At 41.1% G+C, this 19,306-nt stretch overlaps 1 protein-coding gene and 1 long non-coding RNA gene across 9 annotated transcripts in view; one reads left to right on the top strand and one right to left on the bottom strand.

Moving 5' to 3' along the window:
* LOC105471851 (uncharacterized) overlaps positions 1 to 19,306 on the bottom strand; it is a 331,670-nt gene that overhangs the window by 204,556 nt on the left and 107,808 nt on the right. The gene's annotated exons all lie outside the window — the stretch shown is intronic.
* The window catches only part of LOC139357946 (sulfotransferase 1C4-like), a 30,322-nt gene that overhangs the window by 1,499 nt on the left and 9,517 nt on the right, over positions 1 to 19,306 (top strand). The window contains exons 2-5 of the mRNA XM_071077148.1: positions 3,842 to 3,964; positions 5,958 to 6,055; positions 8,744 to 8,870; positions 13,045 to 13,139. Coding sequence (XP_070933249.1) covers positions 3,842 to 3,964; positions 5,958 to 6,055; positions 8,744 to 8,870; positions 13,045 to 13,139 — 443 coding nt within the window. The remainder of the gene's footprint in view (positions 1 to 3,841; positions 3,965 to 5,957; positions 6,056 to 8,743; positions 8,871 to 13,044; positions 13,140 to 19,306) is intronic.

Here is a 19,306-nt window from a genome sequence, read left to right as displayed (position 1 = left end):
GAGATGTATTTTGCAGGTAAAATTACTTGAGATCCGAGAGGAAGGGATGACTCCTGGGTGACTCTCTTCTGGCTTTATCAACTGAGTGGCCCCTTGGGCTGGGATGGGAAAGCCTGGGGGAGGGAAAGGCATGGAGCCTGTGCAGGAGGTGGGCAGGTTAAACTACAGCTCAGTTTGGGACGTTTTAAGTTTGAGATGACCTTTAGACCACTAAGTGTTGATGTCAGGGGGGCTGTCAGATATAGAGCACAGAGGGAAGCCCACTCTGGCTGGAGATATAACTGGAGTTGCTGTAAATAGTGAAATCTCAGGTTAAATGCCCTAAGGCAGAGCCTGAGGCAAGGATTCAGGTACACATGATTTATTGGAAGGGTGCTCTTTAGGGGGAAAAAAAAAACAGTAAGGGTATGTACAGGATAGGGAAGGGGAAGGGGCTAAGCAAAGATGTGGCATTGGGTAAAGCCTTGCCCTATGTGGTTAGGGCAGGAGAGGAAGGAGTGGAAGGATGGACACTTTCTCCGTTAGGAGCCCCGCTTCAGAAGAGGACACTTCTCTAGCAAAGCAGGGAGCCGAGAGACATGAGCGGCCAACGCTCACAGCAGTGGAGGAGATAGGGGGTGCAAGAGGCTGGTACAGAAGATCTGATGAAGTCACCAAAAGTGTCTACTAAAGATGATGTTTAAAGCAGTGGGAATGAATGGAACCACATGGGAAGAAAGCATAGAGGAAAAAGAGGGCACAGGACCAAACCCCAAGAAGCTTCCTCACTTAGACGTTGGACAGAGAAGAAGCCGGAAGTGAGTGGTGTCCTGGCAGCCAGTGGAGTGAATCTTCGAGCCAGAAAGATCTGAATTGAGTGCCTGTTTTGATCGAATTAATCACGTGGCTGTCAGATGGGCACTGCACTTGCTGCTTGTAAACAGCCCCAGCCACAGGCTAGAATGACTACTGGGTTTTCTTTCCTCAAGTTGTCAGTTCTATCAACACGGATTCTACTTGAATCTCCTGGTGGCAAGATTATCCCCTGAAAACTTGAACTGCCTTTTTTACAAAGCAAGTCAAGTTATCCAGGATCACACTCTTAGTAACTTCCCTCTAGGATAACATTTAATCAATGTGGAACAAGAAATACTATGCTACAAGTGGGAAATAATTATGAAAAGAGAACTTCATTTGAGTGAGAAGTTCATCTCCCTGGGACTCATGAGAACTGAGCATTTTCCCAGCTCAAATCTGGAAAATGAGAAAGAACATTTTTTCTGAGACCAGCTACAGGGCATGACAGATACTCGAGACATGCAGGAAACAGCTGACCTGATGCTGTAGTGACTTCATCATTTATCCTCCAAACTAAGTCATCTGAGATAGAAAGAGACACTGTTGATAATTAATCTGGGACAACAGAATCAACCTGTATAGACCTGGGCAAGTTGGAAGGTTACGGTAACCCTATAAATCACAAGCCATCCCAGATGCTAGGTTCCATGTCCCAACTACTACTTACCTAAGTCAGCGTGTCCTGACCTGAAATCATGATCCTCACTCCCAAACCAGCCCCTTTACTTCCCAGGAAGCAGATACTGAGTTGAAGATAAGTATGTGAGATGTTTATTAGGGAGTGCTCCTGGGATTACTCCCCCTGGAAGTGAAGGGAAGAAAGTAGGATTGTCTAGAGGGAGAAGTTGAGCTTCAACTCAGTCCCAGCAAAAAGCCTCATATGGGATGATCTGAAGCTGGGATGGCCCTGCAAAGTTGGTTCCATCCCAGTTGAAGAGAGGGGAACAGAGTGTCAGTCAGTCCCTGGATGTAAGATGTCCCAGGAAGGGACCTGGAAAGGGCTGAATAGCTGGGGGCCATCTGCCAACAGCATCCCCAGCAGCTGGGGGAATAAACAATTCCATTCAGAAGCAAATCTGGGCTATGTATCCGGCACCTTTTACAATCTCCATGAATAGCTGTAGAGCACAGTTCTTGCCACAGCTTGCCTGAGCTATGCCATGGCTTGCTGAGTTGCCATTCAAGTCAACATCTGTGCCTGTAATTGCCACCTTGTAGGTGGAGTCCATGGAAAAGCAGACATCAGCACGTGCTGGAAACCAGGCCATAGTGGTGACTGAGAAGCATAATCTAGTGGAACTCAGCTCCCCAGGGGAAGAGGGGGACAGTTACTGGTGAGTACGAGTCATGATGCAAGGTGCCCTGTCTGCGGGCTGAGTTGGGAGCAAGTCTGGAATATGAGGCAAGGAGGTCTGACAGAAGCCCTTGCATAGTGTGGACCAACCAAACAGGAATAGGGTCAGGGGCCACTGAGGGAGCCCTGGTTTCCTGAGATGCTCACAGCATCTACGACAGCAAAGTCAAGTACAAAGGTAGAGTCTGGAGGTAGAGGCACCCATGACTTCCTCTGAGAGGCTGCTGGCAAGCAAGGCCCAAATTCCATGCTCAGAGTTGAGGGGAAAAAGCAGAGCTAGCCTATGTGGAGAAGGACTCTCTGGAACTGTCAAAGTAGCCTGGATTCAGAATTAGGACAGCACATCATCAGGAGACAACAAGGTTTGAAGACGAAGCCAGTGCTGACCCCAGAAGGGCAGAAAGAGAAATTAGTTTTAGTGCAGAGTAGGAACTGACCAGGAGCTGAGCAGCTGGCACAAGGGCACAGTCTAGAGGAGGAGCCAGAGCCATGGCACTGCACCCAGCTACCTCCATCAGAGTACTAGGGAAAGGAGACCAGGATCACAGAAAACTGGCACGGGGCAGCCACAAGGAGAATGGCACCTTCTTCCCCAGGGCTTCCCCAAGCACAGTGGTCCCATCTATTCTAGCTCTGGCCCTCAGGATGTACACCAACACCATCGAAACATGAAGACACGTACTACTTCTTTAGTGCCTGTGACAAGCTGGATTCTGCCTATTTTCTCTTCCAACTCGCGAAACCACACGAGAATCATTAATGTGCATCCGGTTTACGTAATTCATCCGAAACCACCCGACTCATACATCATATATAGGAGTCGAGTCCATTTAACTCCACAGCCCCACACACATCAAATCCATGCTTCCCCCAGAAAAACAGGACCAGGTCAGCCAAGGGTCCCAGAAGCCTAACAAGGATGCACTTTCTGAGGACAGACACTGCAGAGGCCAGGGCCCAGTCCAAGGAAGCCCAGAATCAGGAAGGAGATCGCAGACAAGACCGTGAAGAAAAACAAATTTTACCCTCAAATGCAGCAAAGGTCATTTTTTCATTTATAAGGAGTTCACCTTTCTTGTAGAAGCCACTGTTTAACTTTTCTTGTTTTTTTGAAAGAGGAATTCATTCAATCTCATTTTTTCAGTTTGTGAATTATTTGAAATTCTTACTTTTCCTTCCTTTTCGTATTATTGACATTGTGTCAGTTCATTGGTTCTAAAAAAATTTTTTAAATTTTTTTTAAAAGTAATCAAAGGAAGAGAAACTAGACTACTTATTAGCAGCCAGAGCTTTTAATGGTAAAAGTTAGGGTTTGGGAACTTCTGTGATTTTCTTCAAATGGAAATATTTTAAATAATCCCTGTTGTTACATACAATAGTTATTTGTATTATCATTTTATAGAAATACCAATGAATATTCAGATTTTTTTAAATACATCATTGGAGTACGAAAATAAAGAAGTCACATTTCTGCCCTTAACCTTTCTGGTGAGGAAAAGATAACCTTAATAGTTGGTTTTAAATCAATGTCATAGGCAACATAAGTGAGGTATTAACAGGCAAATTAATTTTTTATAGCATGTTTCTAAATTCTAAGTTGCAGAAAATCAATAAATCAATTCCTCAGATCTCTATTCTACTTTCTTTCAGGAACCACTTGGACACAGGAAATTGTAGATCTGATACAAAATGATGGAGACATTGAGAAAAGCAGGCGCGCTTCCATTCAACTTCGACACCCTTTCCTGGAATGGATACGAATGACACACTGTGGTAAGTCTTCTGTTTACAAACTCACAGTCCTCGTATAAAGATGAACAATTCAAGAGTAAACAGTCTGAAAGTCGAACATATTCTGGTGGGGAAAAACTCCCATTAATCCCTAATTCTAAGTACTGGATGAAAAATAACTTTTCTTGTGCACGTGCAAATCTAGATAGATCCTTTCACCTAACGTATTTTGCTTCAACACTTAACAATAGAGAGGTATAATCTCTCTATTAAACAAAGTGTTCAACCAGTTACAAGTGCCAAGCATTAGCTACACAGTTCTCACCCAACAGAGTCCCTGCTTGCTCATGTGGCACCCCCATGTCAGTGCCAAAGGCATCTGGCACCAAGAACCACAGATTCAAATTTGGGATGCACCATGCACTTCCCATGAAAAAATAATAAGTGTCATAGTCATAGCTAAGACTTCCATAGTACACATCAGGTGCCAAGCATTATTATTTTTATATATATATATATATATACTTTAAGTTCTGGGGTACATGTGCAGAATGTGCAGGTTTGTTACATAGGTATACACGTGCCATGGTGATTTGCTGCACCCATCAACCCGTCATCTACATTAGGTATTTCTCCTAATGCTATCCCTTCCCTAGCCCCCCCACCCACTGACAGGCCCCAGTGTGTGATGTTCCCCTCCATATGTCTATGTGTTCTCATTGTTCAACTCCCACTTATGAGAACATGCAGTGTTTTGTTTTCTGTTCTTGTGTTAGTTTGATGAGAATGATGGCTTCTAGCTTCATCCCTGTCCCTGCAAAGGACATAAACTCATCCTTTTTGTATTCCATGGTATATATGTGCCACATTTCTTTATCCAGTCTATCATTGATGGGTATTTAAATGGCTGACATTATTCTAAAAACTTTTTGCATATTAACTCACTATTCTTCACAACTTGTGAGGTAGCTGCCAGGTTATATGTGAAGAAATTGAGATACAGAGGGATTATGATTGCTCAAGGTCCACAATTAATAGGTAGTAGACCCAAGATTTGGACCCAGGAATTCTGTTTCCTAAGTCCATGCTCTCAACCACTAAGCTATGCAGTGTGCGTGAATGTGTGTGTGTCTCCTATGTGGACTCCAGGTATAGGTATCTGAGGGATAGAGTGGAATTAAATAGTCCATGTTGGACCAGCATTGATACCTGGTCATCTTTAATTAGACTTTTTCTACAGAAATCTATTCTAGTTCCATCTGAACAACTGACTTGTGACCTCATCTTGGGAAATAAATGAACAAACTAATGGCCTAAAACCAAATCTTGCTCATTGTCTTCTCTCTCATTCCCTTTTTGTGGGAGGAGAGGTAGGGTGGGGGGAACTAGATGAACATGTGCCAGGTTTCCCAAACCGCTCATTTGGTGTCATACCAGTGTGCTTGAGAAAAATCACCAAAATGAGGGTTAAATATAATGGGGAACAGGTTTTGAAAAGTGTTCTAGTCCATACTAAGTGATCTTGGTTTTACCCTAGAGGCCATCTGTGGATATATTTTTGAGAGTCCTCAAGACCTCTACAACAATTTCTTAATTATGATTTTATTTTCATGGTAATTAAAAAATATAAAGTAAGCACATTCTAGGTCACCTGGATGATCACCATGTAACCAGAATTCCGCCAATGTGGTCTCATTGTCCTCGTTTGCATTGGTGCCAACAATCCCCTGTTGCCAAGTGGAACTGTGGTAATTTCTAAAGGCTAATGGGATGAGAAATGGAGAGGACACTTAACAGTGAATAACATACCAAATAAAGGCCAATGTAGCAAAGAATCAGAGGTACAAAAGGACATACAAAGTGCTAAGTACTAAAAAAAAAAAATAGGGAGAAATGGTTTCTTATCATTTAGGAGTGAAGAAGGCATAACATGGCACAAAACCCAGAAGCCATTATGAAAAAACTGATAAGATCAACTACATAAAAATTAAAACTTTTTTAAAAATTAAAGAATAAGCCAGGAAAATTTTTGCAGGGATTGACCAGGCTAATGCAATGCCTTCCCCAAGGACGCTGAAAACTCATCTTCCTGTACAACTACTGCCTCCATCCTTCTGGGAGGAAAACTGTAAGGTAAGCTTAAAGCAAAGTATTCAGAGACAAATTTTCCTCATGAGAACATAGGGAGCAGTTTATTGTGTCATAACCATTGCCCAGCCATCCCTACAGTGTGTCTGCCAGGAGCAGATTATAGAACCTACCATCATCTTCTATGTTCTTAATCTCTCATTGATAAGGATGTGCTTAGCATACACCTATATCAAGAAGAGGGAGAGGATAAACATATACTAGGCTCATTTCTTAGCATCTTAGCCCCTTCATAATGCTATAAGGTGGAGGTACCTGAGCACATTGTAGCTCAGAGGTGTTACATAACTTGTCCAATGACAAACACATGGAAGGTGGAAGAGATGGGCTGCAAATCCACCTCTTCATTACCCGACAGCCCATGCTCTTTCTGTTACTCTACACCACCTACTCTGTGCCTCCTATAACCACAGAAGTCTTCCAAAGCTTCTATGTAGTTGGCTTCCCACCAGTCTTAAGGTAATGAGTATTTAAATGATCAGAAAGTGGCACTGAAGGAATCTTAAAAACTACATGCGCTACTGTCCTCTCACTTTATCTCATTTGTAGCTAAACTGTCTCTTGCAAACATCCAAAAGTGCCTACAAGCTGCAAACCCTCGTCATTCTGAGACCTGATGAAAGTCAAATTTTTGTAAACATGAAATTTATCTTCCATATTGAAGCCTACAGGGGTGCAGATGCATTTTCATGTATGTCTTAAATTGGTCACTAAGGAATATTTTTAACTCTTTCAGAACACCAAGAGACCATTTATTGCCTCCCTCTAGAGGGAGGGTCTATAAATGGCCTTGGCACTAAGCCAAAGCAGTCCCCACCTTCCCTTTCCATGTGGCGTACTGTTCCCTCTGACAGCTTGTCAAGATCCACACCTTTACTGTCTCTGGTTCTCCAGAGCACATCCAGGGTCTTACTCACTCTACCTTACTGACCCTAGTGGATCTTCCTATGTAGATCTGGAGTCTGGGGGCAGGGGTGGCTGAATGACTGAAAGCAAATGGAAATATATTGTTAGCAGAGATAGAGCCAGGCCTGGGCTAGGAGTGTCAGTAAAATAAGAATAACTATAACAGCAAACTAGCAAGTACCAAAAGCATGCTCAGGTACCTCCACCTTATCGCATTATTAAGAGGCTTAGAGGCTCAGAACTGAGCTTAGTAGATGTTGGTCCTCTCTTCTCAAAGTGGGTATATATTGAGCCCACCCTTATCAATGAGAGATTAAGAACCAGGAAAGGTGTCATGGGAGCAGTAAGTGGGGAGTACAAAACTTCTTGACAAAGAGGGTCAACAAAAGTGACAGAGGAGTCAGGGCATGAGGAACAGACATAAATTTGTTAAGAGATAAAAGAGGCAAGGACATTCCATGTTACTGAAAGAGCAGAAGCCAAGACTTAAGAAAATAGGTCCAAAGCCAGAAAAGAGGCATGAGAGTTGGAAAGGAGGCAGAGATGCCCTGTTGCCCAGCCTTGCCTGCTAAGATGTTTGGACTTAACCTGTAGGCTACTTGGATCCCACTGAAGAATGTGAAGTGAACAAGGAAGTGACATGATCCCATTTACATTTTAGAAAGCTCCACTGGGGGATGTGGAGGGGTGAACAGAACTGGGGCAAGACTGAAAACAGGATATCAGTGAGGAGATGGTGGCAATAGTCCAGGAAAAGAATTTAAAAGGCTTGGGTTAAGGCAGAGGCAGTGAGAAAATGAATTCCAAATGTAACAACAGACAGAATTTACAAGATCTCTCAAGGACTGGCTATAGAAGACATGGAAAAAGAAGCATCTCTTATCATTTTGTCATTGTAACTGTTGATGGTGGTACCATTAATGGAAAGAGATCATAAAAGAGAAGCAGTTAGTTTGTGTGAAGATGGATTGAATTTTGAACCCATCGAGTCTAAAATGCATGCAGAACATTCAGATAGGGATACAGATACATGAGTCTCTAGCTCAGGAGACAGACATGTACTAGAAACAAATTTGTGAGTCATAAACATATGAAATTTATCGCAATAGAAACAGATAACAAAAAAAAACAAAACAGAAAAAATAAATATAGTGAAAATAAAAGTAGGCCCTAGGCAGAGCACTAAAGAAGGCCAACATTTAAAGATTTCAAACTTTTAGTGATCATAAACTCCATCAAGAATCTACAGAAAGTTGTGACTCCACTCCTGACAAAGTGCACGTCTATAAAAAAATTTTGCATACACTTTTAGAGAGAGGGACAGACCTCTTGAAGGTCATCATTTTAAGACACTCTGATTTAAGAGCAAAATGGCAGAGCAGGACACACTAAAGGACAACCAGAAACATTATAGGACAACCACGAAATCAGCACTACCACAGAAGAAGGGAAGGTAAGTGTGACTGGGGAAGAATGAGCAAAGGGAATCAGAGGGTGAGATTACACAGACCCTGACCACCAGGTTGAGAACTTTGACCTTAATCATAAGAACAATGTACAGAAATTGAGAAGTTTTGCACAAGGAAGCAACGTCATCTGATTTGCATTTTTATAAGATCATTCTGGCTGCTGGATGATGAGTGGAAGACAACAAAGATGCATTCATGACCTTTAGGACATGGTTACCAGAACACATATGCTCTGCACACTGAATGCCCGATTTCTAACTTGTCCTATCGTTTATTTTGTTTCTTCTCATCACTTTAGATAATCTATGTGGCCAGAAATCCCAAGGATAATCTGGTGTCCTACTACCATTTTCAAAGGATGAACAAAGCACTCCCTGACCCGGGAAGCTGGGATGAGTACTTCGAAACATTCCTGGCAGGCAACGGTGAGCCAAGTGCATGAAACCAGCCTTCACCTATGTCTGCAGAGGATAAGCTTTCCCATCAAATTCTCTTTCTTGGGAAACAAAATTCATCCATAGAAGGGGCTCAGATTTTCTTGGAGGGAAGGACTAGAGGCCACATCCTGAGAGATGTGGCATAGCCCTGGCTGTAATCTGTGGTCAGTGGATTTGCTTCCAATTGCAATATATCCTCTGAAGGAAGTCAAACCAGTATTACAGGCAAGCCAGCTATAAGAGAAGGTCCCAACTCTAAGCCTATGTTAAATGTTTTACATGCATTAACTTGTTTAATCTTTAGAACAACCTCATAAACTTGGTAAGAATATTCATCATTTGTAGGTGATGAAACTGAGGCTCAGTGAGTTTGAGTAACTTGCCTATGATTACCCTGTTAGTGAGAGCAGTGGCTAGAATTTGAACATAGGCAGGTTTGGTTAAGCTCAAACCCTGTGTGCTTGGCAGTTGAAGTCTTGACTGGCTGGTAACCATGTCCAATTGCCTACATGTTCAACTGGAAAGAAAGAAAAGGTTTAGTGTGCATGCAAGTTTTCCAATCACAACCATCATTTGAATTGGTGGTGCAGTGGTGGCCCCTGACACTGCAGGCTCACAAACTGTCACGTGCAAAAATGTATGATCTTTCAATCATGCTTCTAGTGTCAAAACTGAGTCTTTACAAGTTTCTTGATGTTTTTCTAAGTCTCAAATGCTGCTATATCTTTTAATACATCAACTGTTCTCCTAAAGAAGCCTAAAGAGTATGAAAAGGTGATGAGATTATTGAAGCTGGAAATTCATTTCATTATTTCATGGAAATTCATTACACTATTTCCTCTACTCTTGCATATATTTGAATACTTTCATAATTAAAAGATTTCTCAAAAGTTTTCAAAAATAGTAATTTAAGGAAGCTTTACAAGGTTATACTTTTGGGGAAGTACAATATAAATGTAACATCAAACTGGTTTGCACTATGAAGTTGAATTGACAGCTTTGCAGGATTAAAACCTAAATATTTGCACCAAAGGACTTTTTATTATTCAAGTTCAAAATTTATAACTGAAACACCTTTGCTAATTATTTATATAGTCCTATGGAGAAAAAACTGCCTTGTCACCTATATTTTTTTCTCTAAAATAATTATAAATAAATGTAATAAAGTAGTCCTTTCCATTAGTAACAAACCACCAGTAATGCAGGAAAATGATACCTTTGATTGCCATTTGACTTTCATAATCTTAAATGACAAAAATTATTATTATTATTATAGTCTTTTGCTTATGAGATATACTTTGAAAATGATCCATTGTACCCCAAGGTAGTTTCACTGGTTGAATGTCTCCAGTAAATTTCCTTGTAGGTGTTCTAACAATGATGTCAGAATGTCTTTGGACAAAGAGTGATCCCCAAGAAAGTGACCTCATTGACAAGTTGAGACATTGGGCTTCTGCAGGGCCAGGACTGGGCTGATGTAGACGACTGTTCCTAAATCAGAGAGCTGAGAGGATAGTTCCAACTCCTTGCCCTGCATCAGGCAAGTTGCACACCAGAGAAGAGAAGCACTGACGTCAAACACAGCCTTAGGGCTACTCCTCTACACACACACACACACACACAGAGAGAGAGAAAGAGAGAGAGAGAGACAGAGAGAGACAGAGAGAGAGAAACTCCTGAAGAAGCATCTTCAGGGCCAATAGCATGGAACATGGGTAGAAGGAATCAAGAATAAGAAGTAGAACAGTAGCAGCTCCCCCTATTTATGAGGGGGAGTGCCATGCTGAGGCATTTCACCCAGCTGGAGTAGCACAAGTGCTTTCTGCCAAAGTACAGATAGACTGGCCCTATGTCTCGGTCATCTACCTATACAGCTTGCCCTGACCTAAGCAGGTTCCTGCAGCACAGGATTCTCAGTAATTAAACTGACACAGCCCTATACAGAATAGAATGTCTGGTCACCCTACGACTACATTGCATGCCAGAAGAGAGAAAGGGGTTGAATAGATACTCCCTAATGATTGGAAGCTATCACTGGGAGTGGGACCGAAGTGCTCTTAGACATCCTAGTATCAAAGAGACTTTTAGACACAGCCTACCTAATCTTTATGCTGTGTGAATAAAACATAAGAAAGGAAAATTTTGACAGAAGGGCTAATATAATAGAAGAAAGGGGAAAATATTACTGAAGTTTTTAGTTAAATTTTTAAATGACTTTTGTTGAGTAGCTACTATGTGTCAGACACTTACTATTATACTGTGTCCTAGGCACTACCAGACTAATGCTTTTATATGTCTTAGCATTGGCCCATGCTATTATTTCTCCCACCTTAAAATAAAATAACATTTAAAAACCACTCTGTCGACCCTACCTCCCCAACCCCAGTTACTTCCCCCATCTTTCCCTCCATTTACTGCAAACACCTTGTAGCACTGGCTTACACTATTATCCTCAGTTTCTCTCCCAACACCACCAAACCTGTTCTGCCAGGGTCACCATGACTTCCACATCACTAAACCCAATGATCAATACTCTGTCCTCATCTCATTTAATCCATCAACATCATCTAACGCAATTGGTCACACTCTCTCTTCCTTGAAATGATTTCTTATTGGCTCCCAGGACCCCAGCCTCCCCTGACATTCCTCTCATGTCTCTGTTCCTTCCCATCTCCTTTGCTGGTTTCTCTTTATCTCCCAGATGTCTACAGTTGGCTCCTTTCTCTCTTCTACCTACATCATTCCTTGCTCAATATCACTCACTTTGTGGTTTCAGATGTCACCTGTCTGCTGATGACTCCAAGATTTGCACTAGTCCTGGCCTTGGCTGTGGGCTCCAGGTGCATAGACCCAGCTGCCTTACCAACATTCCACCGGGATGTTTACGGGGCATCTTAGACTTCATGTGTCCAAATCTTAATTCCTGCCTCTCCTGCAGAACCTGCTTTTCCTTCAGCCTCTCCTTCTTGTTAATTGTGACTCTGTCCCTTAAATTACTCAGGCCTAAAATCTTGATCTTATCTTGAGCCTCTTTGTTTCTCATATACCCCATCCAGCCCCCGAAAGAAAAACCCCACAAGAAAATCTGTCAACGCTAAGTGTGATTAGATTGCACACTTCCGGAAGTGCGAGGATCGGTCAGATTCTGGACTTAGTTTGGGCCAAAGTATCATCAGATTTTCCCTGGATGAATGAAACAGCCTCTGCCCCCACTTTTGCCCTTGCCAACCTACACTCTACTCTCAACAGAGAAACCAGAGAGATTCTACTAAAAGGGAAGTCAGATCATGCAACTCCTATATCGGAAGCCCACGACTGGCATCCCATCTCACTCAGAGTAAAGTCAGAGTACTTAGGGCATCGCACAGGCCCACAGGGCCAGGCCTCACACTTCTTGCATCTCTCCCCACTCCCCTGGCCTCACTCACTCTGTCCTGGTCCCCCAGGCACACCCAGAACCTCCTACCCAGTGCCTCCCCTGGCTGTACTCTCTGCCCAGCAGGGTTCCTCCTTTCCCTTTTTTCAGGGTTGTGCTCAATAATCCCTTCTTCTGACCAGCCTACCTACCTGTCAGCCTCCTATGTACTATCAAAGTTTTCCCTATCCTTCCCTGGGTATTTGTTTTGTTATTTGGGTTATTTGTTTTGCTAAGCACACACTGTGTTCTAGCATTCTGCATATTTCACATCTATCTCTTTTGTCTCCCCCATAAAATGTACTTCCAAAAGCAGGGCTTTCTGACTATCTTGTGTGCACTGCTCTGTCTCTAATACCTAGGACAGTGCTGAGCACACAGTAGATGTTACAGAATACATTTATACAAACATTACCTTACAAGACAGTTACTATTACTAACCTCCTTTCAGAAGATTGTTTTTAAAAAGCACAGAATCGGAGAGGTTAAGTAACTTGCCCAGGGTCATGCAGCTCTAAGGGTCAAAGCTAAGATTCAAGCCTAACAGGTTCTGGAGACTAATATAGTAATCTTGCCAGGTTCCAAAAGGAAGAAAAGTTGTGCTGAAACAGAGACAGGAAGTGTGATAAGTAAGTTCTCCTGATCACATCTTCCATTTGTATCTTATGGAAACAGCTTAGTTTTTTTCCCTGGGTTTTTCTACTATCAGCTTCCCATGGCCCACATATGTATGTGTCTTTCTTTCAGTGGTATGGGGGTCCTGGTTCAACCATGTGAAAGGCTGGTGGAAGAAGAAAGACAGCCACCCCATTCTTTATCTTTTCTATGAAGATATGATGAAAGTAAGAATAATATTTGAATTTTAATTTCACAGTATTTTGTCTCAGAGTTAGAGTTCCATGACAGAAAAGAAGGCAAGTCATACTTGAAAGTTTATCTATGTAAAATATTTTGCATGTCAACTCCAACTTCTCCAACCACCTTGCCATGTAGCATACGAAATTCCACACAAAATACCTTATATATGGTTTTCCATAGTAGGCAGCCTGCTTCCTCCTGCAGTCTCACTGCACTCTGGAGTCGATTCCTACCTCATCCAAAAGCATAGAAGACATGTCCTTTTTGAGCCAGTTTTCTTCCTCTCTAGGTCTCTAGATTCCTCCTTCCAAAATCTCTACCTCCCACCATAACTTGCTCTGACTTCTGAGGAAAAGAATTAAGAACCCTAACAGGAAAGAACTAGTGAGGAAGAATATAGCTGATTTGATTTGTATGCTTTCTTAAAATACTAAAATTTTGTCATTTTAAACAAAAGATCTTCATCAGCAACATCTTTTGCATGTGCAATTCCTGATTCAAATCTGTCTCATAAGTTTCTATGTAAAATAAATAATTATGGCACAGTGTTCCTGACTGGTCTCCAAGCCTTGATTTAGGACTGGGTTCAATAACCAACTTGTGTCCTTCACTGACCATGGCTTCTATTTCCTCTTTCCCCTCTGGGTAGACAGAATCCTGGCTTCTTTCCTTCTATCTATTCAGGTAATGTCAAAGTTCCTCTTTCTGTTTGTCCTTGCTCTATACAGCTTTGTAGGTGCTAGCACAGCCCTCACCTCCCCCAGCCCTGTGTCTGTGCCAGGGAGCAAAGGAGCAGCACGGGCTGGGCAAGCTAGGCAAGAAGGACAGACATGAGACAGAACTGCTAGTGAGGAGAGAGGAGGCCTGCAAGGCGAGCCTGGAGATCTCCAAACCAGGTGACTCTCACACCAAACTGAACCCCTCCTCTTCACTTCTGGATGAGGTGGGAACTTATCTCAGAGAGTAAGGGGCTTTTGTGAGGTCTATCTGCCAAGAGGTCTTCCCAGGAGGCCCACAGTCAGGAATAAGCTCAGATGTAGAGTCAGGAGACATCAAAAGCAGCAACAGAGACAAAACGGCACCATGCTGCTTTTGTGCCATGCCAGAGCAGTGAGGATGCCATATATTTTTGTTTCTCCAATCAGAAGGAGGAAATACAGCTTGCTTATTTTGAAAGATACCCACCTCTTCTCCCAAGTACCTTCTTTTTTTATTTACTTATTACTATTATTATTTCAATAGTTTTGGGGAAACATGTGTGTTGTTACATGGATAAGTTCTCTGTGTGTGATTTCTGAGATTTTGGTGCACCCATCACCCAAGCAGGGTACACTGCACCCAATGTGTAATCTTCTATCCCTCACATCCTCCCACACTTCTGCCCAAGTGCCCATAGTCCTTTATATCATTCTTATGCCTTTGCATCCTCATAGTTTAGCTCCCACTTATAAATGAGAACACACCATGTTTGGTTTTTCATTCCTGAGTTACTTCTAATGGTCTCCAGGCCGGGTGCAGTGGCTCACGCCTGTAATCCCAGCACTTTCAGAGCCTGAGGCGGGCAGATCACGAAGACAGGAGATTGAGATCATCCTGGCTAGCACTGTGAAACCTTGTCTCTACAAAAAATACAAAAAATTAGCCAGGTGTGGTGGTGGGTGACTGTAGTCCCAGCTACTCAGGAAGTTGAGGCAGGAGAATGGTGTGAACCCCGGGAGGTGGAACTTGCAGCGAGCCAAAATTGCGCCACTGCATTCCAGCCTGGGCAACAGAGTGAGACTCTGTCTCAAAATATAAATAAATAAATAAAAAGGAATAATAGTCACCAACTGCATCCAGGTTGCTGTGAATACCATTACTTCATTTCTGTTTATAGCTGAGTAGTAGTCCATGATATATACATCACATTTATCCACTCATTGGTTGATAAGCATTTAGGCCTTTTCCATATTTTTGCAGTTGCAAATTGTGCTGTTATAAACATGCATGTGCAAGTGTCTTTTTCATATAATGACTTCATTTCCTCTGGGTAGATATCCAGTAGAGTTTTACTAGTTTGCTGGATCAAGTGGTAGCTCTACTTTTAGTTCTTTAAGGACTCCCCACACTGTCTTCCATAGTGGTTGTACTAGTTTACATTCACACCAGCAGTGTAAAACTATTTCCTTTTTACCATATCCATGCCAACATCTATCATTTTTTAATTTTTTAATCATGGTCATTCTTGCAGGAATAAGGTGGTATCACATTGTAATTTTATTTGCATTTTCCTAATAATTAGTGATGTGCATTTTCATATGTTGGTTGGCCATGTGTATATCTTATTTTGAGAATTGTCTATTCATGTCCTTAGACCACTTTTTGATGGGTTTGTTTCTTCTTGTTGATTTCTTTGAGTTCCTTGTCAATTCTGGATATTACTCCTGTATCAGATGCATAGTTTGTTAATATTTTCTCCCACACTGTGGGTTGTCTGTTAACTCTGCTGATTATTTCTTTTGCTGTGCAGAAGCTTTTTAGTTTAATTAATTCCCGTCTATTTATCTTTGTTTTTGTTGTGTTTGCTTCTAGGGTGTCTTGGCCATAAACTCTTTGCCTAGGCCAATGTCTAGAAGAGATTTTCCAATGTTATCTTCTATAACTTTTATGGTTTCAGGTCTTAGATTTAAGTCTTTGATCCATCTTGAGTTGATTTTTGTATAAGGTTAAAAATGAGAATCCAGTTTCATTCTTCTATATGTGGCTTGCCAATTATCCCAGCACCATTTGTTGAATAGGATGTCCTTTCCCCACTTTATGTTTTTGTTTGCCTTGTCAAAGGCCAGTTGGCTGTAAGTATTTCACTTTATTTCTGAGTTTTCTATTCTGTTCCATTGGTCTATGTGCCTGTTTTTATACAAGTACCATGCTGTTTTGGTAACTATAGATTTGTAGTATAGTTTAAAGTTGGGTAATGTGATGTCTCCAGATATGTTCTTTTTGCTTAGGCTTGCTTTGGCTATGCAAGCTCCTTTTTTGTTCCATATAAGTTTTACAATTGTTTTTTCTAGTTCTGTATAAAATAATGACAGTTGGGCACAGACACTCATGCCTATAATCCCAACACTTTGGGAGGCCAAGGCGGGTCAGGAGTTCAAGACCAACCTGGTCAACATGGTGAAACCCCATCTCTACTAAAAATACAAAATTAGCTGGCCATGGTGGCACATGCCTGTAATCCCAGCTACTCAAGAGGCTGAGGCAGGAGAATCACTTGAACCCGGGAGGTGGAGGTTGCGGTGAGCCAAGATCACGCCATTGCACTCCAGCCTAGACGAGAGTGAGACTCTGTCTCAAAAAAAAAAAAAAAAAAGATGGTATTTTGATGAGAATTGCATTGAATTTATAGATTGCTTTTGGCAGTATGGTCATTTTCACAATATTGATCCTACCCATCCGTCAGCATGGGGTGTGCTTCTATTTGTTTGTGTCATCTATGATTTCTTTCACAAGTTTTTTGTAGTTTTCCTTGTAGAGTATTTCACCTCTTTAATTAGGCATATTACTAAGTATTTTATTTTTTGCAGCTATTGTAAAAGGGGTTGAGTTCTTGATTTGATTCTTAGCTTGGTCACTGTTGGTGTATAGCAGTGCTACTAATTTGTGTACATTGATTTTGTATCCTGAAACTTTACTGAATTCATTCATCAGATCTAGGAGCTTTTTGGATGAGTCTTTAGGGTTTTCTAGGTATGCAGTCATGTTACTGGAAAACAGCAACATTTTGACTTCCTCTTTACCAATTTGGATGCCCTTTATTTCTTTCTCTTGTCTGGCTAGGACTTCCAGTACTATGTTGAATAGAAGTGGTGAAAGTGGGCAACCTTTTCTTCTTCCAGTTCTCAGGAAAAATACTTTCATCTTTCCCCTATTCAGTATAACGCTGGCTGTGGGCTTGTCCTAGATGGCTTTTACTATCTTAAGGTATGTCCCTTCAATGCTGATTTTGCTGAGGGTTTTGATCATAAAGGGGTACTGGATTTTGTCAAAGGCTTTTCCTGAATCTATTGAGATGATCGTATGATTTTTGTTTTTACTTCTGTTTATGTGGTGTATCACATTTATTCACTTGCATGTGCTAAACCAGCTCTGCCTCCCTGGTATGAACCCCACTTGATCATGGTGTATTATCTTTTTGATATGCTGTGGGATTCAGTTAGCTAGTATTTTGTTGAATATTTTTGCATCTATGTTCACAAGGGATATTGGTCTGTAATTTTTTTTGTTATGTCCTTTCCTGGCTTTTATATTAGGATAATACTGGCTTCATGGAGTCATTTAGGGAGGACTGCCTCTTTCTCTATCTTTCGAATAGTTTCAATAAGATTGGTGCCAATTCTTCTTTGAATGTCTCATAGAATTCAGCTCTTAATTCATCTGTTCCTAGACTTTTTTGTTGGCAATTTTTTAATACTGTTCCAATGTCACTACTTGCTATTGGTCTGCTCAGAGTTTCTATTTCTTCCTGGTTTAATCTAGGAGAGTTATATACTTCCAGGAACTTATCCATCTCTTCTAGGTTTGCTAGTTTGTGTGCTTAAAGGTGTTCATAGTAGTCTTAAATGATCTTTTCTATTTTTGTGATATTGGTTGTAATATCTCCCATTTTCTAATTGAGCTTATTTTGATCTTCTCTCTTTTCTTGATTAATCTCACTAATGGTCTATTGATTTTATCATTTCAAAGAATGAGCTTTTTGTTTCATTTATCTTTTTTGTTTTAATATCATTTAGTTCTGCCCTGGTCTTGGTCATTTCTTTTCTTCTCCTGGGTTTGGATTTGGTTTGTTCTGTTTTCTCTAGTTCCTTGAGGTGTGAGTTTACATTTTCTATTTGTGCTCTTTCAGACATTTTGATGTAGGCATTTAATACTATGAACTTTCCTCTTAGCTCCACTTTGGCTGTATACCAGAGGTTTTGGTTGGTCATGTCACTATTATCATTTTATTCAAATAATTTTTTAATTTCCATCTTGATTTCATTGTTGACCCAAGGATCATTCAAGAAAAGAGTATTTAATTTCCATGTATTCGTATAGCTTTGCGGATTCCTTTTGAAGTTAATTTCCAGTTTTATTCCACTTGATCTGAGAGATTGATATGATTTCAGTTTTCTTAAATTTATTGAGGCTTATTTTGTGGCCTATTACAAGGTCTGTCTTGGAGAATGTTTCATGTGCTGATAAAAAGAATTTATATTCTGCAGTTGTTGCATAGAATGTCCTGTAAATGTCTGTTAAGTCTATTTGTTCTAGGATATAGTTTAAATCCATTGTTTGTTTGTTGATTTTCTGTCTTGATGACCTGTCTAGTGCTGTCAGTGGAGTATTGAAGTCCCCCGCTACTATTGTGTTGCCATTTATCTCATTTCTCAGGTCCAGTAGTGATTGCTTTATAAAATTGGGAGCTCCAGTGTTAGGTGCATATATATTTAGGTTTGTGATATTTTCCTATTTGGCTAGTCCTTTCATGATTGTATACTGTCCCTTTTGTCTTCTTTTATTATTATCATACTTTAACTTCTGGGTTACATATGCAGAACATGCAGTTTTGTTATATAGAAATACATGTGCCATGGTGGTTTGCCGCACCCATCAACCCATCACCTACATTAGGTATTTCTCCTGATGTTATCCCTCCCCAAGCCCCCACACCCACGGGCCCTAGTGTGTGATGATCCCCTCCCTGTGTCTCATGTGTTCTCATTGTTCAACTCCCACTTATGAATGAGAACAGACAGTGTTTGGTTTTTTGATCTTGTGATAGTTTGCTGCGAATGATGGTTTCCGGCTTTATCCATGTCCCTGCAAAGGACATGAACTCATTCTTTTTTATGGCTGCATAGGATTCCATGGTGTATATGTGCCACATTTTCTTAATCCATTCGATCACTGATGGACATTTGGGTTGGTTCCAAGTCTTTGCTATTGGAATAGTGCCACAATAAACACATGTATGCATGTGTATTTATCATAGAATGATTTATAATCCTTTGGGTATATTCCCAGTAATGTGATTGCTAGTTCTAGATCCTTGAGGAATCGCCACACTGTCTTCCACAATAGTTGAACTAATTTACACTTCCACCAACAGTGTAAAAGTGTTCCTGTTTTT

Source organism: Macaca nemestrina, chromosome 13 (assembly GCF_043159975.1).
Source record: "Macaca nemestrina isolate mMacNem1 chromosome 13, mMacNem.hap1, whole genome shotgun sequence".
Classification (NCBI taxonomy): Eukaryota; Metazoa; Chordata; class Mammalia; order Primates; family Cercopithecidae; genus Macaca; species Macaca nemestrina.
Note: the sequence above shows the minus strand (reverse complement) of the source record. Positions and strands in the feature narration are given on the sequence as shown.